Source organism: Salvelinus fontinalis, chromosome 21, assembly GCF_029448725.1.
Source record: "Salvelinus fontinalis isolate EN_2023a chromosome 21, ASM2944872v1, whole genome shotgun sequence".
In the NCBI taxonomy this organism is placed as follows: Eukaryota; Metazoa; Chordata; class Actinopteri; order Salmoniformes; family Salmonidae; genus Salvelinus; species Salvelinus fontinalis.
The window spans coordinates 44,126,147-44,152,742 of record NC_074685.1 but is presented as its reverse complement, the minus strand read 5'-3'; the positions used below and the strand labels follow the sequence as shown (position 1 = coordinate 44,152,742).

The 26,596-nt window shown below is 42.7% G+C and overlaps 1 protein-coding gene across 2 annotated transcripts in view; it reads right to left on the bottom strand.

Annotated features, from left to right (window-relative positions):
• LOC129818982 (rab-like protein 6) overlaps window positions 1–26,414 on the bottom strand; it is a 37,000-nt gene extending 10,586 nt beyond the window's left edge. Inside the window, exons 1-13 of one of the 2 annotated variants that reach the window (XM_055875402.1) lie at window positions 26,254–26,414; window positions 24,757–24,863; window positions 24,328–24,503; window positions 23,263–23,397; window positions 22,721–22,767; window positions 20,783–20,839; window positions 18,615–18,700; window positions 17,028–17,168; window positions 16,451–16,556; window positions 9,020–9,123; window positions 8,278–8,741; window positions 3,438–3,573; window positions 1,281–1,484 (exon numbers count right to left, since the gene is read on the bottom strand). In XM_055875402.1, the coding sequence (XP_055731377.1) occupies window positions 1,281–1,484; window positions 3,438–3,573; window positions 8,278–8,741; window positions 9,020–9,123; window positions 16,451–16,556; window positions 17,028–17,168; window positions 18,615–18,700; window positions 20,783–20,839; window positions 22,721–22,767; window positions 23,263–23,397; window positions 24,328–24,457 (1,610 nt within the window). In that variant the 5' untranslated portion in view covers window positions 24,458–24,503; window positions 24,757–24,863; window positions 26,254–26,414. Of the gene's footprint in view, window positions 1–1,280; window positions 1,485–3,437; window positions 3,574–8,277; window positions 8,742–9,019; window positions 9,124–16,450; window positions 16,557–17,027; window positions 17,169–18,614; window positions 18,701–20,782; window positions 20,840–22,719; window positions 22,768–23,262; window positions 23,398–24,327; window positions 24,864–26,253 lie in introns of both variants that reach the window. The other variant, XM_055875403.1, reaches the window with a different exon arrangement.
• Between the last annotated feature and the right edge of the window lie 182 nt (window positions 26,415–26,596).

Here is a 26,596-nt window from a genome sequence, read left to right as displayed (position 1 = left end):
TCTACCGCCCAATGACCACATCAATCTCTACCGCCCAATGACCACATCAATCTCTACCGCCCAATGACCACATCAATCTCTACCGCCCAATGACTACATCAATCTCTACCGCCCAATGACTACATCAATCTCTACCGCCCAATGACTACATCAATCTCTACCGCCCAATGACCACATCAATCTCTACCGCCCAATGACCACATCAATCTCTACCGCCCAATGACCACATCAATCTCTACCGCCCAATGACCACATCAATCTCTACCGCCCAATGACTACATCAATCTCTACCGCCCAATGACCACACCAATCTCTACCGCCCCAGGGACTACATCAATCTCTACCGCCCAATGACTACATCAATCTCTACCGCCCAATGACCACATCAATCTCTACCGCCCAATGACCACATCAATCTCTACCGCCCCAGGGACTACATCAATCTCTACCGCCCCAGGGACTACATCAATCTCTACCGCCCCAGGGACTACATCAATCTCTACCACCCAATGACTACATCAATCTCTACCGCCCAATGACCACATCAATCTCTACCGCCCAATGACCACATCAATCTCTACCGCCCAATGACCACATCAATCTCTACCGCCCAATGACCACATCAATCTCTACCGCCCAATGACCACATCAATCTCTACCGCCCAATGACCACATCAATCTCTACCGCCCAATGACCACATCAATCTCTACCGCCCAATGACCACATCAATCTCTACCGCCCAATGACCACATCAATCTCTACCGCCCAATGACCACATCAATCTCTACCGCCCAATGACCACATCAATCTCTACCGCCCAATGACCACATCAATCTCTACCGCCCAATGACCACATCAATCTCTACCGCCCCAGGGACTACATCAATCTCTACCGCCCAATGACTACATCAATCTCTACCGCCCAATGACCACATCAATCTCTACCGCCCAATGACTACATCAATCTCTACCGCCCAATGACCACATCAATCTCTACCGCCCAATGACCACATCAATCTCTACCGCCCAATGACCACATCAATCTCTACCGCCCAATGACTACATCAATCTCTACCGCCCAATGACCACATCAATCTCTACCGCCCAATGACCACATCAATCTCTACCGCCCAATGACCACATCAATCTCTACCGCCCAATGACTACATCAATCTCTACCGCCCAATGCTTACATCAATCTCTATCTACATACTGTATAATACTAGCATCTTAAGAAAAACCTGAGGTTACGCAATTCAAGTTCTCTTCCCACCCATACCTCCTTCTGTCGGATCCACCGTCCTGGATGACGTTAAGTGCCTTCATCCCCTCATCCTCTTCATCGCTGGTCAGGGTGATGCCCACGCTGGGGACAGTGGCTGCCTTGGGCACAGATTTGGGCACAGACTTGCACAGCTCATCTGGGGCAAAATCGTCCTGGAACCCTGACACCATGGGGTTCCCCCCTCGGCCCTCACCGTCACTGTAAAACATGGACAGAGAGAGAAGTGGTCAGTTCTGATGTCCTGATGTAAGAATAACCAACACATTTGAGCAATATGATGGGCCATTTTTCAAGCACCACAAAAAAATATATATAATCAGTATGCGTCTGAGTAATGATACCCCATTGAGCAACACCTGCTGGAAAAGTCACACTGTTTTAAATGTATTTACAAATGCAGGACTTTGAAGCTACTCTTGTTAAGTCTGATGTCCTAACCATTTAAAAACATTTTTTTATTAATGTTGTTTGTGACACCTGTAGAATTGTCCTTGTGGCCTTCTGTTAGAATTGTGTTAAGAAATGTAGCACATGAGCTGGATAACATGTAGGCTTATAACATGGTTAACATCTGTAACGTTGCTAATGTCAGTATTTCAGCTGCGCTAGGACAAAAGGTTCAACTACAGGTTCCCCAATACTTTTGTTTTACTTACCGTTATTTAAATGAACAGTGACTAAATCATAACATTATTGCATTATCTGTTCATATATTATTACATCATCCAGTTATAGCCTACTGGGATGTTATCGAAAAGTCATTACATTAACAATAACTTATTTTACCATTATCTACACACTTACTTAATTATCTGATGCTACGCTCCATTAAAATCTTAACCAGAATGACAGTTCAAAAAGGCAGCCCTGAAGACTGATTCAGTGAAAGAGAGTTGGTATTTATTAGCACTAAGCTATTGTGTGTGTGTGTGTGTGTGTGTGTGTGTGTGTCTCACATCCACTCTCCACTTCTCCTTTTAACTTCATCATTTTAAGTTCATCTTCTAACATCTAAGCACTTCAAGCCTCATTTCTCATTTTCCAAAACAGCAAAACGGCCCTTGTAGGACAATTCTCTCCTTCAAATTGAAGTTGATTCCCTTCATTATACAACACAGGAATCTGACCAATTTTTCTCTTCACATTTCTATAACGTAAGACTGTATTAAGAGGAAATCCGCAGTTTAGATGTACATTAACAAAGAACTTTTCCCGACAAAAGCTAAGGGACGGGGCTAGAGAAATGTAACCATAGTCAAATTCATAGAAAGAGCTGTGCATGCAAGAACTGACCATCAAAAGGATAGTTTTAACCCTGTATTGAAGCTATAGAGTTTTGTTTAAATTTACTTTGTTGACAAACATTGGAGGAAAACCAGCGTACATTTTGGGTTCTGATGGGAAGTGATGAGGCATTTATAAGGTAATATTCTTCAAGAATGAATGGATACATATAACAATTTATATTTCTAAAAATGGACGTAGCAACTGCAGATTGCCCCTTTAAGTCTTATCCAATAAAATAAAGTGCCTTCTCTCACCCCTCCCTCTTTCTCTCTCTCTCTAGCAAATGAGTGATGAATGACCTAGATTCTGAGCAGAGGAGACCTGACGGAACAAAAACCTCACCCCTCACCCCTTTCCTCCGCCACCTCTCCTCCCCTCATCCTCCTCCCACCAAGCACATTAAAGGAACATGTCTTAATAGGCAAAGCTTACTCATAATTGGTTAAAAATCACATGACGCAACCATTATCTTCCTCTATCTTTTTTACTACAAAACATAGAAACGCACCATTTTCACATATGTTGATGTTGGGGTTGGTGCTGGAGATGATGAACATGTTTGAAATGCCCTTTTAAGATACATTCACCTCCACTATATTGAAGAACATATTGACTGTGAGTGTCTGAACTGCACAGCAGCGGTAGATCTTCTTCACTAAACAATGATCATTAGAAACGTGTTCTAGTACACAGGGAGAGTTTGTTCCAGTTGCTCCCCAGGTGGAGGGTTGGCCAGCCTATCAAAATAGTCCAAATATTGAAAAAGTCACTATATCCACACTTACTTGTATACCTATTCAAAGCCACAAGCCTTGGACATGGGTCATAGAAGATCATGGAGATGATTAGGGAGTGAGGATCTACCTGTCACTGTCCATGTTGCCTGCTCTTCGAGCTTTCTCCTTGGCTTTCTCCTTGGCAGCAGCCCCCTCCTCCAGCAAGATACGGTCCACATCAGGAACAAAGTCATCCACATTCCGCACCTTCTCGTCTGCGCCATCTGAGGAGAGAAGAGTGGGAGAGGAAGGATGAACATTTTATTTATTTTACCTTTATTTAACTAGGCAAATCAGTTAAGAACAAATTCTTATTTTCAATGACGACCTAGGAACAGTGGGTTAACTGCCTTGTTCAGGGGCAGAACGACAGATTTTTTACCTTGTCAGCTCGAGGATTTGATCTTGCAACCTTTCGGTTACTAGTTCAATGCTCTAACCACTAGGCTACCTGCCGCCCCAACATGGTGGTGATGATAATGGGTGGTACGGATACCAGACCTGGCTTCAAACAGTACTTGTTTTCTGCGCTTGATTGGCATAGTGATAGTTTGTGATGTGAATGAGAATTCAATGGAAAACCATCTTTCTGCCTGTCTCTAGCTGCCTGTCTCGTGCTGCCAGTCTCGTGCTGCCAGTCTCGTGCTGCCAGTCTCGTGCTGCCAGTCTCGTGCTGCCAGTCTCGTGCTGCCAGTCTCGTGCTGCCAGTCTCGTGCTGCCAGTCTCGTGCTGCCAGTCTCGTGCTGCCAGTCTCGTGCTGCCAGTCTCGTGCTGCCAGTCTCGTGCTGCCAGTCTCGTGCTGCCAGTCTCGTGCTGCCAGTCTCGTGCTGCCAGTCTCGTGCTGCCAGTCTCGTGCTGCCAGTCTCGTGCTGCCAGTCTCGTGCTGCCAGTCTCGTGCTGCCAGTCTCGTGCTGCCAGTCTCGTGCTGCCAGTCTCGTGCTGCCAGTCTCGTGCTGCCAGTCTCGTGCTGCCAGTCTCGTGCTGCCAGTCTCGTGCTGTCTGTCTCGTGCTGTCTGTCTCGTGCTGTCTGTCTCGTGCTGTCTGTCTCGTGCTGCCTGTCTCGTGCTGCTGCCACATTATTTCAAGCATGTAATTTTCAATTAATAAACCAAAATGGAAATCAAAAAGATCATCCTCTATCCCAAAGGATTTCACGTCAGTTAACGTGTATGACTGTTGATTCAATCACATTATGCCGAAGTGATCACTTTTGAAATGGCTTCCTATTACCTTTGGTAGGCATTATTCATTAGTAGACTGGTTGCTATTTTGAGTTTATAGACATTAACCAGATTTCCATCCAACCTTTTTATGCGAGTGAAGTAAACGACAGGCCTGATGGAAAGAGCAATTTTTTCCCGGGAAACTTTTCAAATGTCGACAAAACAAATGACGCTAAACAAGGTGGGATGTTCTTGTGTCAGTAATATAAACTGTGCCAGAAATGCTCAATTCCTCTCCCACTAATGCCGCTCTTTTGTCTATAATAATCTCGTCAGGTAGGTAGGCCACCGCCACATTCACATGCTACCGGAGTTATCTGAAGCTCCTAGTTCCCAGTGGGAAATTTCACTTGAATGACCCTCCAAGTCAGAATTACAAGTGGGAAACTCAGTGGGAAACCCGAGTTGTGACGTTTCACCACTGACCTTTTCAATTAAAAGTTTTAAACAAGTAAATGTTTTATAATTACAACCTTATCAATATGGATAATGTAGCTATTCTAACCATATTGTCAATGTTAAGCAAGCTTACTAACTTTATTACTAGCAATGTTTGCAAGCTTATCAAGCTAGCTAAAATCGTACTGGTTGAAGAATTGTTCCGACCTCAAATTCACTTGAACACAAATCATGCCAGAATTACCACTTCCTAGGTCCCAGTTTCCTATTTCCCATGAGCATGTGAAGCCAGCATATACCACGAGCACGTGAAGCCACCACTGTATCTGTGAGCTGTTGGCTAAAGCGCACATGCCAATACCAGGTTAGGGCACATTCGCTATATAACACAACACATTTGTGACAAAACCATCATTAGAGTTGAAAATGCAATGAAAATAATACAAATTATAAAAAAATGTTATTCGTTACATGGGAATTTAGAAGTTATTTTTATGTGCACTACGTCATCACGAACAGCCGTTTATCCGCAATAAGAAATATCTCTGGTAGAAAAATGCTCAAGTTGTTTTTAAGTGGATTTTAGAATATTCACATTAAAATCTGTAACCAATTGGATGGAAACCTAGATAGTGATGGATACGTAGATAGTGATGGATACGTAGATAGTGGTGGAAACCTAGATAGTGGTGGAAACCTAAATAGTGATGGATACGTAGATAGTGATAGAAACCTAGATAGTGATGGATACGTAGATAGTGATGGAAACCTAGATAGTGGTGGAAACCTAGATAGTGGTGGAAACCTAGATAGTGGTGGAAACCTAGATAGTGGTGGAAACCTAGATAGTGGTGGAAACCTAGATAGTGGTGGAAACCTAGATAGTGGTGGAAACCTAGATAGTGGTGGAAACCTAGCTAGTGATGGATACGTAGATAGTGATGGAAACCTAGATAGTGGTGGAAACCTAGCTAGTGATGGAAACCTAGCTAGTGGACATACTGGTCTACATACTGAATGGGGTTTCTTGTGAGACATTAGCTAGAGTTTCGTTTCTGCCACCAGAGCTTTTTAAAATATTTTTAGTGATAGTGATAGAAACCTAGCTAGTGATGGAAACCTAGCTAGTGATGGAAACCTAGCTAGTGATGGAAACCTAGATAATGATGGAAACCTAGCTAGTGATGGAAACCTAGATAGTGATGGAAACCTAGATAGTGATGGAAACCTAGCTAGTGATGGAAACCTAGCTAGTGATGGAAACCTAGATAGTGATGGAAACCTAGATAGTGATGGAAACCTAGATAGTGATGGAAACCTAGATAGTGATGGAAACCTAGATAGTGATGGAAACCTAGCTAGTGATGGAAACCTAAATAGTGATGGAAACCTAGCTTGATGATGGAAACCTAGATAGTGATGGAAACCTAGATAGTGATGGAAACCTAGATAGTGATGGAAACCTAGATAGTGATGGACACCTAGATAGTGATGGAAACCTAGCTCATGATGGAAACCTAGCTAGTGATGGAAACCTAGCTGGTGATGGAAACGTAGGCCAAAAGTCCTCCCCTTCTCCGTATTCAGCCTATGATATAAACCTTAGCTCTCTCTCAGCCCCAGCCAACCTTTAGAGCCAAACCAAACTGTAGCACTATTACATGCCACAGACTGACTCTGGCCTCTTAATGCACATGAGAGACGCTCACACATTTCTACATGTACCTTGTTTTCCGGTTGTCTTAATTAATAATTGACTGAATTTGAAGCCATTAGATAAGCATTTCAGATCAAATCGCCTGGCCTTGTTTTTTAATATACCAGTACCTCCACAAACAGTTCAAATAAAGCTCCATGCATTTGAAGTGAACCATCCCTCCACCCTAATCTGACCTACATAATGGAATGTATACTGAACAAAAAATATATAAAACGCAACATGTAAAGTGTTGGTCCCATGTTTTATGAGCTGAAATAAAAGATGCCAGAAATGTTGTATAGGCACAACAATTTGGTGCAGAAATTAGTTTACATCCCTGTTAGTACGCATTTCTCCTTTGCCAAGATAATCCATCCACCTGACAGGTGTGGCATATCAAGAAGCTGATTAAACATCATGATCATTACACAGGTGCACCTTGTGCTGGGGACAATAAAAGGCCACTCTAAAATGTGCAGTTTTGTCACACAACACAATACCACAGATGTCTCAAGTTTTGAGGGATGGTTAGCATAATGACTACAGGAATGTCTACCAGAGCTGTTGCCAGAGAATTTAATGTTAATTTCTCTACCATAAGCCGACTCCAACGTCATTTTAGAGAATTTGGCAGTATGTCCAACCGGCGTCACAACCTGCAGGATCATCTGAGACCAACCACCCGGACAGTTGATGAAACTGTGGGCTTGCACAACCGAAGAATTTCTGCACAAACTGTCAGAAACCGTCTGAGGGAAGCTCATCTGCGTGCTCGTCGTTCTCACCACGGTCTTGACTTGACTACAGTTTGGCTTCGTAACCGACTTCAGTGGGCAAATGCTCACCTTCGATGGCTACTGGCACGCTGGAGAAGTGTGCTCTTCACAGATGAATCCCGGTTTCAACTGTACCGGGCAGATAGCGTGCGGTTTGCTGATGTTAATGTTGTGAACAGAGTACAACATGGTGGTGGTGGTGTTATGGTATGGGCAGGCATAAGCTACAGACAACGAAGACAATTGCATTTTATCAATGGCAATTTGAAAGGTCCTGAGGCCCATTGTCGTGCTATTCTTTCGCCGCCATCAGCTCATGTTTCAGCATGATAATGCACAGCCCCATGTCACAAGGATCTGTACACAATTCCTGGAAGCTGAAAATGTCCCAGTTCTTCCATGGCCTGCATACTCACCAGACATGTTACCGATTGAGCATGTTTGGGATGCTCTGGATCGACGTGTACAACAGCGTTTTCCAGTTTCCGCCAATATCCAGCAACTTCGCACAGCCATTGAAGAGGAGTGGGACAACATTCCACAGGCCACAATCAACAGGCTGATCAACTCTATGTGAAGGAGACGTCGCACTGCATGGGGCTAATGGTGGTCACACCAGATACTGACTGGTTTTCTGATCCATACCTTATTTTTTAAGGTATCTGTGACCAACAGATGTATATCTGTATTCCCAGTCATGTGAAATCCATAGATAAGGGTCAATTCATTTATTTTAATTGGCTGATTTCATTATATGAACTTTAACTCACAATCTTTGAAATTGTTGCATGTTGCGTTTATATTATTGTTCAGTGTGGTTCCAACACTCACCAGTGGGAGTTTCAGAGGTGGCTGATCCAAAGAGGCGCGACATGAAGCCTCTCTTCTGAGCAGGAGGGGCCTGGGTGACACTGGGTGACTGGGGGGTCGGGACAGGTGTGGTTCCCCCATGTTGGGGCCCCTGAGAGGTTGGGGGCTGCGGCTGGGGGGCCGGGGGCTGCTGTGGGTAACCTGGACCCCTAGGGAGGACAGTGTTCTGGAGAGGGGGACAGGGGTTAAGGTTAGGGTTGGTGTAGGAGGGGGGGCCCTGAACTGACCTGGGGATAGGGTTGGAGATAGTTATGGGCTGGGGTGGGAGAGGGGGTTGCTGGGGGGTGCAGGGGCTGGGACAGGCCCCAGGAGTAGAGGGCCCGCTCTGGGGGACGATGGGGGACTGGGAGCCTGAGGAGGGGCTCTGGCCATTGGAAGGGGAGCTGAAGCCAGCTTTGTTTCTGGTTTCCATCATCTCCAGGAAACTGGGGAGGTCAAAACAGCGGATTTGATCATGAAAAATAACATATCATTTAAAATCAACATTTTGTTTACAAAGTATTTACAAGGAAATATACAGTGATTTTATTGATCATAATAACCTTTAATATGCTCTTATACATTTGCAGTAGCTGATCGCGAGAAACAGATGGGTTATTGGTGGGTGTGTGTGTACTGTATGTGCATCTGTGTTTGTGTCCGTCCGTCCGTCCGTGCGTGCGTGCGTGCGTGTAAGCCTGCCTGCATGTCAGCAAATACGCACATGCCATAGTTCTGGTCCTCAGTCTCCTGCTGAACATTGAGCTCCTCCAGAGTAGCGTCTATGTCCAGCTGGTTGGTCTCCAGTTGTCTCAGCAGGGTCTCCCTCTGCAGAAAAAGACAACAAGATAGACGCAAGTATATCAGTCAGGGCTAACTGTGGACAGTTAATCAATAGAAAACAAAATAGCACCAACAATAACCAACCAATCCAAATTAGCGATGCTCAACCATTTACCACAGACACCACAAAACCAACGGTTTGGCCAACCCTCCTACTTGGTCTGCAGGTTTTTGATCCAGCCCTGCTAGAGCACACCTGAATAAACGAAATAAATATTGGTTTTAATTGCATGAGGCCTGAAGAAGGTTTATGTGCATGTACTGTTGACTTTATTATCCTCCAATGCACAAAATAATGATGCAAATGTCCTATAATTCTAGTCATTAATTTGGCCCAGGCATTTGATAGAATGCAGCAAGCTGATGCGACACGTCTTCCTCTATTTCTGTGGTTCTGAACGCATCAACTAGATCTCCTGTGTTTTCCACTAGCGCCTACTTTATCCACTTAAATTAAAAAGGTGCACTATGCAGATATCGCTCCGCCATTTCCCGGTTGGTAAAATTCTAATAGTTCACCTAATTTCTATGTTTGTGCCAAAATAAGCAAGTATAGTGAAGAGAATCAGTGTACCATCTAAACCGCTGTGAAATATATTTTCTATAACTAAAAATATTGTATTTTCAACAGTTTGAAGCTAGTATACAAAACCGATAGTATGACTGGGAAGCATAGAAAAGGCAGACATAGAAGAACAGATCTACCGCTTCTTAGACTTTCTTTCAATTTTTTTAAAAATTTTTTTATTTTACCGTTATTTTACCAGGTAAGTTGACTGAGAACACGTTCTCATTTGCAGCAACGACCTGGGGAATAGTTACAGGGGAGAGGAGGGGGATGAATGAGCCAATTGTAAACTGGGGATTATTAGGTGAACATGATGGTTTGAGGGCCAGATTGGGAATTTAGCCAGGACACAGGGGTTAACACCCCTACTCTTACGATAAGTGCCATGGGATCTTTAATGACCTCAGAGAGTCAGGACACCCGTTTAACGTCCCATCCGAAAGACGGCACCCTACACAGGGCAGTGTCACTGCCCTGGGGCATTGGGATATTTTTTAGACCAGAGGAAAGAGTGCCTCCTACTGGCCCTCCAACACCACTTCCAGCAGCATCTGGTCTCCCATCCAGGGACTGACCAGGACCAACCCTGCTTAGCTTCAGAAGCAAGCCAGTAGTGGTATGCAGGGTGGTATGCTGCTGGTAAAAGAATGACAGATCTATAACTCATATTTCTATGTACATATTGCAGCTTTAACTAGGCTACTTTTCAATTCGCTAGTCAAAAAAATTCAGACAAGTCCTCTTCTAGCGATCTATTGATAGAACAGGTGCCTGCCAGTCACAAAGCGAGTGATGACAGGGAAACACTGCTGGTTTGACAGTCTGCTGTCTGTCCTGCCTCCCGGTACCTGTGGGCAGCGTGATTTCTGTGGGCAGCGTGATTTGTTTGCGCTGTGGTTGGTTGCAGTCAAACCAACAGTGTGAGTGAATTTCAGGGCTCTACAGTGCAACCATTTTACTTGAATATGCGCCTAAAAATAGATGTGTGCGACCTGAAAAATGTAAGAATGACCACACACAATTCTGCCATTTTGTTTCATAGGTTGTTGTTAAATCACAAAAAGAACTGTAGAAATAAGAATGATTTCTTATTTCTATGCAAAGAACTATGTATAGTCCCATATCCAGTGTTCGAGCTGGTCACGGGTACACCTCAGCGACGCTCAAGGTACTAAACTATATCATAACCGCCATCGATAAAAGACAGTACTGTGCAGCCGTCTTCATCGACCTGGCCAAGGCTTTCGACTCTGTGTCAACCACCACATTCTTATCGGCAGACTCAACAGCCTTGGTTTCTCAAATGACTGCCTTGCCTGGTTCACCAGCTACTTCTCAGACAGAGTTCAGTGTGTCAAATCGAGGGGCTGTTGTCCGGACCTCTGGCAGTCTCTATGGGAGTACCACAGGGTTCAATTCTCAGGCCGACTCTTTTCTCTGTATATATCAACGATGTCGCTCTGCGGCGGGTGATTCCCTGATCCACCTCTACGCAGACGACACCAGTCTGTATACATATGGCCCTTCTTTGGACACTGTGTTAACTAACCTCCAAACGAGCTTCAATGCCATACAACACTCCTTCCATGGCCTCCAACTGCTCTTAAACGCTAGTAAAACCAAATGCATGCTTTTCAACCGTTCGCTGCCTGCACCCGCCCACCCGACTAGCATCACTACTCTGGATGGTTCTGACGTAGAATATGTGGACAACTACAAATACCTAGGTGTCTGGCTAGACTGTAAACTCTCCTTCCAGACTCATATTAAACATCTCCAATCCAAAATTAAATCTCCAATCGGCTTCCTATTTCGCAACAAAGCATCCTTCACTCACGCCGGCAAACATACCCTCGTAAAACTGACTATCCTATCGATCCTCGACTTTGACGATGTAATTTACAAAATAGCTTCCAATACTCTACTCAGCAAACTGGATGCAGTCTATCACAGTGCCATCCGTTTTGTCACCAAAGCCCCTTATACCACCCACCACTGCGACCTGTATGCTCTAGTCGGCTGGCCCTCGCTACATATTAGTCGCCAGACCCATTGGCTCCAGGTCATTATAAAGTCTCTGCAAGGTAAAGCTCCGGCTTATCTCAGCTCACTGGTCATGATAACAACACCCACCCGTAGCACGCGCTCCAGCAGGTATATCTCACTGGTCATCCCTAAAGCCAACACCCCCTTTGGCCGCCTTTCCTTCCAGTTCTCTGCTGCCAATGACTGGAACGAATTTCAAAAATCGCTAAAGCTGGAGACTTATATTTCCCTCACTAACTTTAAACATCAGCTATCTGAGCAGCTAACCAATCGCTACAGCTGTACATAGCCCATCTGTAAATAGCCCACCAAATCTACCTACCTCATCCCCATATTTATTTTATTTTATTTTCTGCTCTTTTGCACACCAGCATTTCTACTTGCACATCACCATCTCATCCATCACTCCAGTGTTAATTTGCTAAATTGTAAAACTTCGCTACTATGGGCTATTTATTGTCTTACCTCCTCATGCCATTTGCACACACTGTATATTGCACACACTGTATATAGACTTTCTTTTTTTCCCTATTGTGTTATTGACTGTACGCTTGTTTATTCCACGTGTAACTCTGTGTTGTTGTTTGTGTCGCACTGTTTTGCTTTATCTTGGCCAGGTCGCAGTTGTAAATGAGAACTTGTTCTCAACTAGCCTACCTGGTTAAATAAAGGTGAAAAAAATAAAAAATAAAAAGAATAATTAAATAAATAAATATATCCCACCTCACGCGCAGCAACAGTGCCTGGAGTGGTGTGTGCAATGTGAGTGAAGTGCTGAAAGATTCATTTTTAGAAGCACACAAGCATAGAAGTTGGTCTAATTTACCCAAAAGTCTACGAAAGTGTGACTTTGTCCTCTTGTTTCCTGGACTATTTACATTGTTCTGTTCACACACACTAGGTTGTTGTTCATTTGAGTTCTCAACTGCTACTAGCAAAGGGATGTCAGAGAATCTCATTTCTCAGACAGACATGGGAATCCTACCTCTACCACGGTAAAGGACCACCCCTTAAAAATGTCTCACCCAAGTGACTCAAATATTTTAGAATACATTGTATTTTATTGAGCATTGAACACACCCAAAAAACCTTTAATTCATTAACTTTTAGTAATATCTTATCGCAAAAACACTCTTCCTCAAATACTTTCATTGTGCGCCTACATTTCTTTGTGCTTCTTCTAAAACATGTCATCGTAGAGCCCTGAATTTGCACGTCCCACGTAATGTCACCTAAGTGGTAATGATGAAGTCAAAATCCACTTAGTCATATTTTTGTTTCCCGGCACATTAATTTATTTTCTTTTGCGTGTTTCATATAGCAGCCACATTTCATTGTGGCAAGAACAAACACCATTGTGGCAATTCATATCTTGCAGTAGACATGTAAATAAGACCTTAATCTCAAGAGAAGACAGATTACATGTTAAAAAAGGTTTAATATTATTTTACCTAGAAAATAATCCTGATCATATAAGCCTAGACAATATGCAAAACCACTAACAATACACTGAATTCATCCATTTTCATACATATTAATTGTAAAGCCATGTCCTTCTACATAATACCACAACTACTTTTTCCAATGTGGAAGGTATATTCATTTTGCTGTGTATTTCTGATGGAATCAAGGCATTAGAATGTACAAGAAACAACCAAAATGTAGGTCGTTCAGTAAAAGTTTGCCAACCCAAGAGGACAAGCCCAGGGAGGCCTGGCTGGCTACATTTTCTATTAAGGCTGGCTACTCCGGGTACTTGTGGAAAACACTGAAAGGCTTTCATGTGAGCAAAATCTCAAACCACTGTCGTGGGACATGGCACGTATCAGGGATGGGTTGTTATGTGGGAAATGAAGCGGAGGCACTCAAGCTCTTAAGAGTTTCCATCCGGAAGGGTTTCACATGCCGATGCCTGAGCTAGGCCTATATCTGTAGATAGCAGTCAAGGGTTTCACATGCCGATGCCTGAGCTAGGCCTATATCTGTAGATAGCAGTCAAGGGTTTCACATGCCGATGCCTGAGCTAGGCCTATATCTGTAGATAGCAGTCAAGGGTTTCACATGCCGATGCCTGAGCTAGGCCTATATCTGTAGATAGCAGTCAAGGGTTTCACATGCCGATGCCTGAGCTAGGCCTATATCTGTAGATAGCAGTCAAGGGTTTCACATGCCGATGCCTGAGCTAGGCCTATATCTGTAGATAGCAGTCAAGGGTTTCACATGCCGATGCCTGAGCTAGGCCTATATCTGTAGATAGCAGTCAAGGGTGTCACATGCCGATGTCTGAGCTAGGCCTATATCTGTAGTAGTCAAGGGTGTCACATGCCGATGCCTGAGCTAGGCCTATATCTGTAGTAGTCAAGGGTGTCACATGCCGATGCCTGAGCTAGGCCTATATCTGTAGTGAAGGGTTTCACATGGTGATGCCTGAGCTAGGCCTATATCTGTAGTTAGCAGTCAAGAAATTCAATCCCTTGAGAAAAAGATAGAAATTCCTAAAACAACATTTAACAACAGTGAAATCTCCTCTTCTGATGTATACATGAGATCTGTAGTTTGCCAATGTCACATTCTAGGGTCCTCATTTGTCATACATCATCATAAATAATGGAACAACATTTTATTTCCGTGCAAAATCTGGTTCTTCCGGTAACGGTAAGATGTAGCGTTGTTCTACGCTAGTATAGGCAATTATCTGAGTTTTTCAAAAGTCACGAGGCAACCTTTCCCTTCCACCCTCTTATCCCTTCATCCTCCACTCTTCCCTTTTCTCTCTGATCCCCTCCTCCCTCATCCTACACTCCAGTCTCTAATTTGCTTCCACCTCCCTCTGAACTTACGGAGAAACAGATCTGTGAAGAAGGGAGGCGAGAAGCCATACTACCTTGCACTGAAACATTTATGAGATTCAGCCCAGGTGTTCAACCATACATTTCAGAAAGAACAAGAAAGGGGGGAAAAGATAAAGACGTCAGGTTATCCAGGAAAAGTTGGTCCATATCTATACTAAATTGTACCTTCCTGTACTATACTTACACTAAACATTTTATTCTATTCTACTGAGCTGTTAACTTCATGTTCGTATTCTTGTATTATTTCTTATTGTTGTTGTATCGTCGAGAAGGAACCTGCAAGTAAGCATTTCGCTGGACAGTGTATAACGTATGTATCTTGTACATACGACAAATTTACGACAAAGAAGAGAAGAGGATACAGGACTCCGTGCCCCATGTCATTTTCGCCTTGAATAATGTAACACCACTGAATGAACAATGACTCTGTAAATGTTTAACACCAACCGTGGACAGGGCAGCGTTCGTACGAGTAAAGTTACAGTGTTGAACCTAATAGCAAGCCAGGGCGTGCCGCATATTTATACCCTACTCTCAAGACATCGATGCACAACACCGAAGCCATGTCTAAAATAGTCTGATCATCTGACACATACTGGGGTGGTAGTTCATCATTCACTTAAAAAGAGTATTGGCTTCTCTTTCCCTGTGTTACTCATTGATGAAGTAATCATGAATAGAAAGAGGGCTCATGGTTAGAGGGGATGCCATATATGACAAATTGGGCCTTGATGGAGGCCATTTTGTTTGGACTAAACTGCATCCGAAGGAAGCTTGAGGTACAAGTTGTAGGTCTAAGATTAGACAACCCTTCCCTTCACCTATCCGTAAACCATTAAAACCTCTACAGGATTGGTGGGTCCCCCGCGGGACGGTTGAGCTAACGTAGGCTAATGCGATTAGCATGAGGTTGTAAGTAACCCAGGACATAGACATATCTGATATTGGCAGAAAGATTAACAAGAATTTAAGCTAACTGCACTGTCCAATTTACAGTAGCTATTACAGTGAAATAATACCATGCTATTGTTTGAGGAAAGTGCACAGTTATGAACTTGAAAAGTTATTAATTAACCAATTAGGCACATTTGGGCAGTCTTAAGACAAAATTTTGAACAGAAATGCAATGGTTCATTGGATTAGTCTAAGATTTTGCGCATACACTGCTGCCATCTATGGCCAAAATCAAAATTGCGCCTAGGCTGGAATAATACATTATGGCCTTCCTCTTGCATTTCAAAGATAGTACAAAAAAAACATCTTTGTATTATCTTTTACCAGATCTAATGTGTTATATTCTGCTACATTCAGTTCACATTTCAACAAACTTCAAAGTGTTTCCTTTCAAATGGTGTCAAGAATATGCATATCCTTGTTTCAGGTTCTGAGCTACAGGCAGTTAGATTTGGGTATGTCATTTTAGGTGAAAATTTGAAAAAAAGGGGCGGATCCTTAAGAGATTTTAAGGGGATAATTATTATTTTATTTTTTGTTGTTGATTTTTGTCGTCATTTAGCAGATTCTCTTATCCAGAGCGACTTACAGTAGTGAGTGCCTACATTTTCATATTTTTTCCCCCCGTACTGGTCCCCCATGGGAATCGAACACACAATCCTGGCATTGCAAGCGCCATGTCCTAACAACTGAGCCAAACGGGACAATCTGACCCTGTATCAGTAATTAGGGGCAACTCGTATATACGCAGCTCAAAGGACCAATCTAGGAGAAAAAGGGGGCCTTTTCCACATATTCCATAGGAATGTTGGAGAAGCAGCCATTTTATTTGGACTGACCTGCAGCTGTAAGAAGGGGATGTTGAAGAAGCGGCCATTTTATTTGGACTGACCTGCAGCTGTAAGAAGGGGATGTTGAAGAAGCGGTGCAGGTACTTGAGACCAAAGCCATTCTTCATGGAAGATTCAGCATAGTGGATGTAAGAAGAACCTGGAGGCCTGCAAATGCAAAGCAAGTAGAGGACATATCAGGACCAGTGGTGTAGCGGAGGGTAAACGAAAGTAACGCAGTTCACCCACCTTTTGCAGAAAAATGCATTGAAAGTATAGGGAGCCAGTATAGCCACGTATTTTTTTCACCACTACATCACTGATCAGGAATGTGTTTCATGAAGACTATTGACAAAGACTAACAAAGCTAGAGATTTCAATATGGTTAGTTCAGGGGTTACAGCGCAAAACTCCCTTAAAAGTGGCCCTCCGAGACAGATATTTCTACATGTGAAGGACTAGGTGAGTGGTGTAGCGCTGTAATAGATAGTGGAGGGTAGAGAGTTTTGTACACTTTTACCATTGGAGAATAAAACACTCAAGTGGTACACTCCTGCAAAGCATTGACCATCATAACTCCTTGAGAGTAACAGAATGAATCAACTGAATGTACCCCGCGGCAGTTGTGGCACCCCCTACCTGTTGAGGTGAGAGAGGAACTCTCGGGTGTCGTCGGGCAGGATAACCCGGTGTTCGCCCATGTCCCTCTGGTTGCCCAGCACACAGACGGGCACGTGGGTAGGCACTTTGGGCAGCTCCCGCACGATGTAGTCAAATGTCCTGTGAAATAGACCCATGACTTGAGCGCAAAATATAAGCTAGAGGGAAGAATGAAAGGGTATTGTAGTAAGTTAATTGTTAATAAATATACAAATTAAGGAGGGATTCAAAAACAATCCGACTTGAGATTTATAAAAATGCATAGGAAGAGGGTGGCCGTGTCTCAATAACTGACGATGTACTGTACTGTCAATCTTGTGTGGTTCTTCAATATGCAAAGTATACTAGTAAAGGTGGGCTATCTAGAGATGCAAAACTGGGAACCTTTCATTTTTCTTATCAAGAGCAACAGAAAGTCAATTAGTGAACTGAAATACAATATCTTGTCAAACCACTAACTGCACTGTCGGAGCTAGAAACACAAGCATTTTGCTACACCCACAATAACATCTGCTAAACACCTGTATGTGACAAATAAAATGTGATTTGATTTGAAAGCTAGCTGAACAACAATTACTAAAATAAGCCTTGGTTTAAGTCATTCACAAAGAGTCAACTAAATGTGGGTTATCAAGTTCTGTCTCTTCAAACAGACACTAATAATCAGAGATACTTTTTCCCCCAGTTCTGTGCACATCATTGTGACTTGGGTTAGATAGTTGTATCACTGGCTGCCACACACTGACCTGGGTCAGATAGTTGTATCACTGGCTGCCACACACTGACCTGGGTCAGATAGTTGTATCACTGGCTGCCACACACTGACCTGGGTCAGATAGTCGTATCACTGGCCGTCACACACTGACCTGGGTCAGATAGTCGTATCACTGGCTGCCACACACTGACCTGGGTCAGATAGTTGTATCACTGGCTGCCACACACTGACCTGGGTTAGATAGTTGTATCACTGGCTGCCACACACTGACCTGGGTCAGATAGTTGTATCACTGGCTGCCACACACTGACCTGGGTCAGATAGTCGTATCACTGGCCGTCACACACTGACCTGGGTCAGATAGTCGTATCACTGGCTGCCACACACTGACCTGGGTCAGATAGTTGTATCACTGTCTGCCACCCACTGACCTGGGTTAGATAGTTGTATCACTGGCTGCCACACACTGACCTGGGTCAGATAGTCGTATCACTGGCTGCCACACACTGACCTGGGTCAGATAGTTGTATCACTGGCCGTCACACACTGACCTGGGTCAGATAGTTGTATCACTGGCTGCCACACACTGACCTGGGTCAGATAGTCGTATCACTGGCCGTCACACACTGACCTGGGTCAGATAGTCGTATCACTGGCCGTCACACACTGACCCAGATATAATTGGATTCTTGAATGTCTAGTTGCCCTGTAGCCCAAGTCAATTTACATGATGTGTGTTGGGGGCAGGGAAGGAGAAACAGAAAGAAAGCCAGACAGGGAGAAAGAGAGTGATCTATAAAAATGAAAGAGGACAGGAGAGAGATAGAGAAGAGAAAGACAGAGAGGCTTACCATTGTTTGGTGATGTCGAACATCATAATGACTCCATTGCAGTTCTTGTACACGTCCAGGAACTCTGCATCCAGAGCCATCTCATTCTAGTAACACAACAGAGAAGAAAACCATTCTCCACTAGGCCTTCATTCATTGATATTCAGAGCTATGTACAGAGCATTCGGAAAGTATTCAGACCCCTTTGACTTTTTCCACATTTTGTTAAGTTACAGCCGTATTCAAAAAGTATATCTAATCAATCTACACACAATAATTCATAATGACAAGCAAACAAATGAAATATAACATTTACATAAGTATTCAGACTCTTTACTTTGTTGAAGCACCTTTGCCAGTGATACCAGCCTCGAGTCTTCTTGGGTATGACGCTACAAGCTTGGCACACCAGTATTTGGGGAGTTTCTCCCATTCTTCTCAGGTCTCTCCAGAGATGTTAGATCGGGTTCAAGTTCGGGCCCTGGCTGGGACACTCAAGGACATTCAGAGACTTGTCCCGAAGCCACTCCTGCGTTGTCTTGGCTATGTGCTTAGTGTCGTTGCCCTATTGGAAGGTGAACCAACGCCCCAGTCTGAGGTCCTGAGCGCTCTGGAGCAGGTTTTCATCAAGGATCTCTCTGTACTTTGCTCAGTTCATCTTTCCCTCGATCCTGACAAGTCTCCCAGTTCCTGCTGCTGAAAACATCCCTATAGCATAATGCTGCCACCACCATGCTTCACCGTAGGGATGGTGCCAGGTTTCCTCCACACATGACGCTTGGTATTCAGGCCAAAGAGTTCAATCTTGGTTTCATCAGACCAGAGAATCTTGTTTATCATGGTCTGAGAGTCCTTTAGGTGCCTTTTGGCAAACTCCAAGCGGGCTGTCATGTGCCTTTTACTGAGGAGTGGCTTCCGTCTGGCCACTCTACCATAAAGGCTTGATTGGTGGAGTGCTGCAGAGATGGTTGTCCTTCCGGATGGTTCTCCCACCTCCACAGAGGAACTCTCGAGCTCTGTCAGAGTGACCATCAGGTTCTTGGTCACCTTCTGACCAAGGCCCTTCTCCCCTGAATGCTCAGTTTGGCCGGGCGGCCAGCTCTAGGAAGAGTCTTGGGGGTTCCAAACATCTTTCATTTAAGAATGATTGAGGCCATTGTGTTCTTGGGGACCTTCAATGCTGCAGAAATTTGTTACCCTTCCCCAGATCTATGCCTCGACACAATCCTGTCTCGACGCTCTACTGACAATTCCTTCAACCTCATGGGTTGGTTTTTACTTATATAGAACTTATATAGACAGCCTTTCCAAATCATGTCCAATCAGTTGAATTTATCACAGGTGGACTCCAATCAAATTGTAGAAACATCTGGAAATAGGTATATCCTGAAAACAGTTTGTCTCATAGGAAAGGGTCTGAATACTTATGTAAATAAGGTATTTCTAAAAATAAGGTATTTCTAAAAACCAATTTTCGCTTTGTCATTATGGGGTATTGTGTGTAGATTGATGAGGAAAAACATTAATTTAATCAATTTTAGAATAAGGCTGTAACGTAACAAAATGTGGGAAAAGTCAAGGGTTCTGAATACTTTCCAAATGCACTGTGTGTGTATATATATATCAATAAATAAAGGCCTATATATGATTTATGAAACATAATTTATATCCAACTCATTTACATGGAAGGTTGATACTAAAATGGTTATATAAAAACCATCTTCCAACCGACAGAATCTTGAAGTCAATTTCTTGTCATTGCAATTACTAAAATATGGCATATAACTTATTATAAGCTGTGTGGTTTTAGCCCTGAATGCTGATTGGCTGACAGGCGTGGTATATCAGACCGTATATCACAAGTATGACAAAACATTAATTTCTACTGCTCTAATTACGTTGGTAACCAGTTTATAATAGCAATAAGGCACCTCGGGGGTTTGTGATACATGGCCAATATACCACGGCTAAAGGTTGTATCCAGGCACTCCGCATTGCGTCGCGCTTAAGAACAGCCCTTAGCCGTGCTATATTGGACATAATACACAGTTGACATGGCTAAGGAGACTTCAAGCTCTGTTATGAGCGCTGTTCAAAGCAGGGGGATTCTCTTTTGGTTGCATTTTAAAAGACAAGGTAAGAAATGAAGGTAATTTGTTATTGATGATTAACAATCATATGGCACTTACCTCCTGGGGTTCATTCTCCGTTTTCAGCATTTCTCCTCGCTTCTTGCCTTTCCCTGCAGTGGTTGGGAAAACAGGAGATTACAATTAGCGAGGCAGAAAAGCAATTAAGGAGAGGCACTTACCGTGGTTTCACACAGAGGACGTATAGCATACCAAAATGCATAAGAGGAAAGACAGCACACACTTAAAGTAGCAGTGGGTAACTATGCTAAAATATTTAGGCTTATGTGCAAATCAATTCCACGTGTCAAACATATTGATCATTTATCAATATGGGTATTTGCTCAACCGCAACGCATATAGGAAAGCAAGTTATATTTTTCTCCAGGTTTATTGTGATCCAGAGAAACTTAAAATAGTTTCTTAATGTTTTTCATTCAGCTGACATTCTGTTTGGCAGAAAGAGGCTGTCCCACCCGAATCATAAAGTCTATTTATAGTGTGTTGTGTTTCTGTATTTGTATGCTGACTTCACGAAATTAATGTCCATGTAATTGGACAATAAAGTATATCGTATTGTATCGTATTTATTATCAAGATGACAGAAAAGCAGGTCACGGTTTCAAAATGGCACCTAATATATTCAGCTCTCCACTGTGTTCACTACCTGTCATTTAAGGAGGAGAAATGTCAAAACAAAGCCATTCATCTACCTGCAGCGCTATTTCAATAGAATTATTATGCACACTATTCCATCAACAGTCTACATTAAAGGTAAACTCAGCAACATGACATCATACACAGCGGGGTGTCTTCCTGATTACATTTATCAACAACCACATCATTTAAATCTGCCAAGACTTATCTCTTCAATTGATGCCCTCCGTTGAGACAATAGCGGCAGTAATCTTGGCAGATTTGGTTGTTGTTCATTTCTGTAAGCAGGAAGTTGCCCTGCTTTGTACGGTGATATTGTCATATCGCTTGGTCTAACTTTAATGTTATCACCACTATTCTACCACATAGGCCTTCTAATCCCAACCCTTCAGAGTCACTTCATGGTACAGTCATCTTCATTTAGGCTACTTATCACCAAACCACTCAAGTTTATTTATTTATTTTTTTACAATAGAACAAAACCATTGACCATGGCAACAACATGGCCACACAGCACTCCATATAAAGCCCAGAATATGTTTCCAGAAAGCACACCACACAGGACAAGATGTCAAAGTCAGTGCAAGGGCTGATTCCTACTTGAGATACACAAGTGCAACTAAATAAATCACACATTGATATCAATAACAGATTGACATAAATGGGAGATTTCCACAGAAGTGGAAGTTTTGTTGTAGATCTCAAGTTAGGACCGTCCTAGCTGCACAGGCAGTCTAGACTAGTTCACAATACCACAGGCTAGGCTACCTCTCACCTAAGCCCTCAGGAGGAGGCTTTTGGCCTACAGAGGTAACAGGAGGTGAAAAATGCATGAGAAAACACCAACACAAATGGCAAAAATAAAATCAGGAAATGTTTTTTAGTTCGTTGAAATGACTGATTAATCAAGACAGACAGTCAGATGGACAGACAGAGGTAGAACAATATGGCAGTGTTATAGCTTAAATGATGTCAGTGTATTTGTAACAGATTGAGTGTTCCATTCCATGGAATTCAATGCGAACAAAACTACAGATTCTACACAGTTTTTTTATGAATACCTAATTTTGTTGAATGTGTGTTTTACATTCAACAGGAACACTTAAGTAAGCTTTCTTTAAAAAAGTGGTTGGCCAAACGTAAACGCACTTCTGCAGAGACGCAATGCTGGTAAAGGCTTTTGTTTTAACCAAACAATGCAGTAACACCAGATTAAATTAATCTGAAATGAAAATACTATTTGGCTGGAACAAAAGCCTGCATCCATTCCAATCTACTGCAGATGACATTGGTCACTTTTGCTTTACAGCAAATCACATTGAGCAACACTGTAGGCTCACCTTTGTCCACCACGTCCCAAACTTCCACCTTGACAACGTCGTCTGTCGCTAAGAGGGAAAAAACACAATTGGCAATCACTAAAATGCCTTTGATAAAAAGAAAAATGTAACAAGTCAGACAATTCTGAATCAACAGTTTGGGAACATTTGACTACAGCTTTCAACATTCCTATGGTGAAAAACTGAAGGTTTGTTTAATCCTTCGATGTTGTTTAAAAGTCACATCTCAGTTTATAGGTCTATACTACGATGCTATTCTCTCTGTGGAAGCGCTTTTGAAAGACTTGGGCAGTTGTTTTCTTCATACAATACACATTATAGCTAATAGACTTGACGCCATGTACAAATAACATTATAGTATACTCCATTTAGCAGGCGCATTTATTCAAAGCGACTTACAGTCATGCGTGCATACATTTGACGTATGGGTGATGCCAGGAGTCGAACTCACTGTCCTGACGTGGCAAGTGCCATGCTCCACCAACTGAGCTACAGAGGACCACTAGTGTGTGGCTCTCACACAAACACACAGCATCTTCTTACTTTTATAGTTCCAGTGGATGCTGGAGACCTGAATTTCTTGTGTGGGGATGTACTCTTCCAGAAACTTCTTCCCCTGTAGTCGGTGCCATAGGGCACTCTTTCCTGTGTTCCGGTCTCCACGGATGATGATCTTCACTAAACGAGACAGAGAGAGGGGGATAGAAAGGAGGAATTTTTGTGATATTATTTAAGACCCTCGTGGAGAGAATGCAACAATAACAGAAATCAAAGAAGTGCTTGAACTCTTCCTGAGGAATTTAGGCCGAGGTACGCAGACTGGAGTATGCTAACTGGAGTATGCTAACTGGGACCCTATTGATTTGAGCAGACAATGCTAATGCTATAGCTAAATAAACAAACCCAAATCTTGGGTGGCTAACTCTCCAGGTCCAAACACTACATTCTAGGTAGGTCTCTTCATAAAATTTAGTTGATTTGTATTTTGGGTGAACTAACCCTTTAATGTGAAACAGCCTGTGTGCCAGTATGTTTCTGCTTTAGTAGTCAGATAAGACAACGTTGTTGAGTGCAGAAACAGTCAGGTACATAGCTTACGTAAAACATAATATTCCTTCCAAATGAATGGCTGCAAGCATCCTGCTGCCGGTATGGAACATGTCAATGTTATTGACATTCAAAAGACAAGGCCTAAACAGACAATACTTGTTTCGACCCCATAGAAAAATAGACCAGTAGGTAAGGTGATCAGATAGCCATGATTCATTTTTAATGATCTTCTCTAATGTAGTCCTACAACACTGCACTACCAGAGCTCTGTGAGAGCACAGATTATGAAAAAGTCAAACTGTTTATAAAATTAGCTAACATGAAGTCATATGACGACATAGCAAGAATTATTTAGGGTTTTTCAAGTGTTTTCTTTTTCTCCTATTTCTGCATTGGCCATAAAGACGAGTGTAGAACGAGTCAACAACATTATTTGGTTATGAGTTAACAGAATATGAACAGAATATGAAAGTGAGATTTCCACTGGACAATTACTTTAAAACAACATCCCGGGCTTCAGGTCTTCTTGATATCACTTTCAAGAGCTGAATGACTTACTGTTATACTGTACTCCCTTGGCAAACCTTCTCTGTAGGCTCTGGTTCATTGACTGCAAACCAGCTGGAATGTTTTTGTTTCCTAGCTGGCCAGGCTCGGTGCCCACCAGCTTCTTAAGAGCCGAAAACATTGTGACGGTCCTCTTTGGGAACTCTGGATTGATTCAAGAAGTTGTCCTTTAGTGTGTGTGTGTGTGTGTGTGTGTGTGTGTGTGTGTGTGTGTGTGTGTGTGTGTGTGTGTGAGAGAGAGAGAGAGAGAGAGAGTCAGTATCCTGCAGACACACACCGAAACATCAAGTGATTATTTTATACGTCCGTCAAAAATCGACAGGTAAACCAGAGTCATGATTTATGGTCTGGGATGTCTTCATTTTGCTTTCCAGTTCAGTAAATCGAGGACAGTTTGGAGGCCTCCTTCACAAGAAGCACCTGTTCTGTCAAGCAAGGTGATACTTTGTCAAACAGTCTTCAGTGATTGAGGCAGTTGGTTGCATTCTAATAATAATGTTCACGGGAATCCATCAAGTAGATATCATCTGCAAAAGAAAGACAGAAAATTGCAGAACATTCATGGATTTTTTAACTTCACCCACATGTTCATACAGGGACAAATAAAGCAGTACCTGGTAAGTATGCCATATCAGATCAGTTTAACGAATCATATCCATGTTGTTTACAGTTTACCACAGTATGAGTCATAATACCCATTAAACCTGGAGGTCAAACAGGGAAATGGTTCCAATTGTTTTTCCACCATTCATTTTTCCCATAAGGGATTTTAGAAACACTTGAAATAAGGGCTGCGTTTTGTGTAGGCTACTCTGGTGTGACATTTTGATAACTGTGTAAATGTCTCTAGGACAAGGAGACTTATCAATATGTACGCCTGTTTACCCCCACCCCCCCCCCCCCCAAAATGAAATGCTAAATGTGGCTATCTTAAAGAATTACAAATGCCAAGATCTGAAAGAGACTGATAAATTGAGGCAAAGGTAAGAATCTCTGGATTAACTATCTAATGTTAGCTATATGTAGTCATTAATAAATTGGCTAAATGTATTTAAATGGACAATTCTGTGAACTGTCTTGTGCAAGTTTTAAATTGAAACAATACCTGTTAGCAAAGATGTCAGCTAGAGATGACTTGCAGGGATTTGTAGTTTTGCATGATGTCTACTTTGATGCTAATTAGCATTTTCGAATCTGAGAGTGAATAGGGCAGAATATATTGATAAGGCACCTTGTCCGAGGGAGATTCGCATGGTTATCAGAATATCACGCCAGTGTACGCCTACATGAAACACAGCCCTTATTTTTAAGTGTTTCTAAAATACCCTATGGGAAATATTGATGGTGGAAAAACAATTGGGACCCTTTCCCTTTTTAACAGCTAGATGTTATGGGTATTCTGAGACATCCACCGTGGGGCTCTACACACGTCCTAGCCCATCTGAAGTTGTCAGGTAGCTAAAAGTGTTATGAATTAAGTAGAACAGAATTAACTAATATTTTTTGAGGAATAACGACGTTTCTATTAATTCTTGCATTCACTGACAAGTTTCATACAGCGCGTATCATTCTGTGCACCCTTTCTCACACGTGTCACATCAGAGGCTGAGCTGACATCTAGCCAGCTGTATAACGTTGTTAGTTAACTAGTTACCTAAATGTGCAATAAAACATTCCACAAACAACCTGCCGAGTGCATGCTACGGCAGCCCGATTTACATTCATGCAGATCCTGGATTTTATCCACTCTCTTCTTCAAATCTGCCTGTGTTTACTGCTACGTGTCAAGACTGCCCACGTTCATTGGTATTCAATTCTGCCGAGGCTAACATAACTAGCCTAGCTAGCCGTCACAACATAGCAATGTCACATCCTTGTCTTCTCGACCTGTGTTTTATCATGAATTCGTTAAATTACCTGACAGTCAGCCACCGACCAAACCATCCCAGCCCAGTGGTTTATGTAAGAAATCTGGGAATCATTCATTTGAAAGCAATAAGAGCCATTTCCCTAGCTGGTTGCTATCCATCATCCCGACGCCAACTGCAGAGCATCAAGAAGAGGAGTTGGATAAACCTTTATTTCAGGCTCCATGGTGCCCCTAGTGGAGCCAAGATATGGCGAGTACACACTGTACTAACACTTGTTGGCAGGCATGTCACGTTTGTATTGCGTTATGTAACAGATGGACCATATTAGGCTACATGCACCTTTACACCCCTTAATGAATCATGTGAAATGGGAAGTGATGTGATTCAAC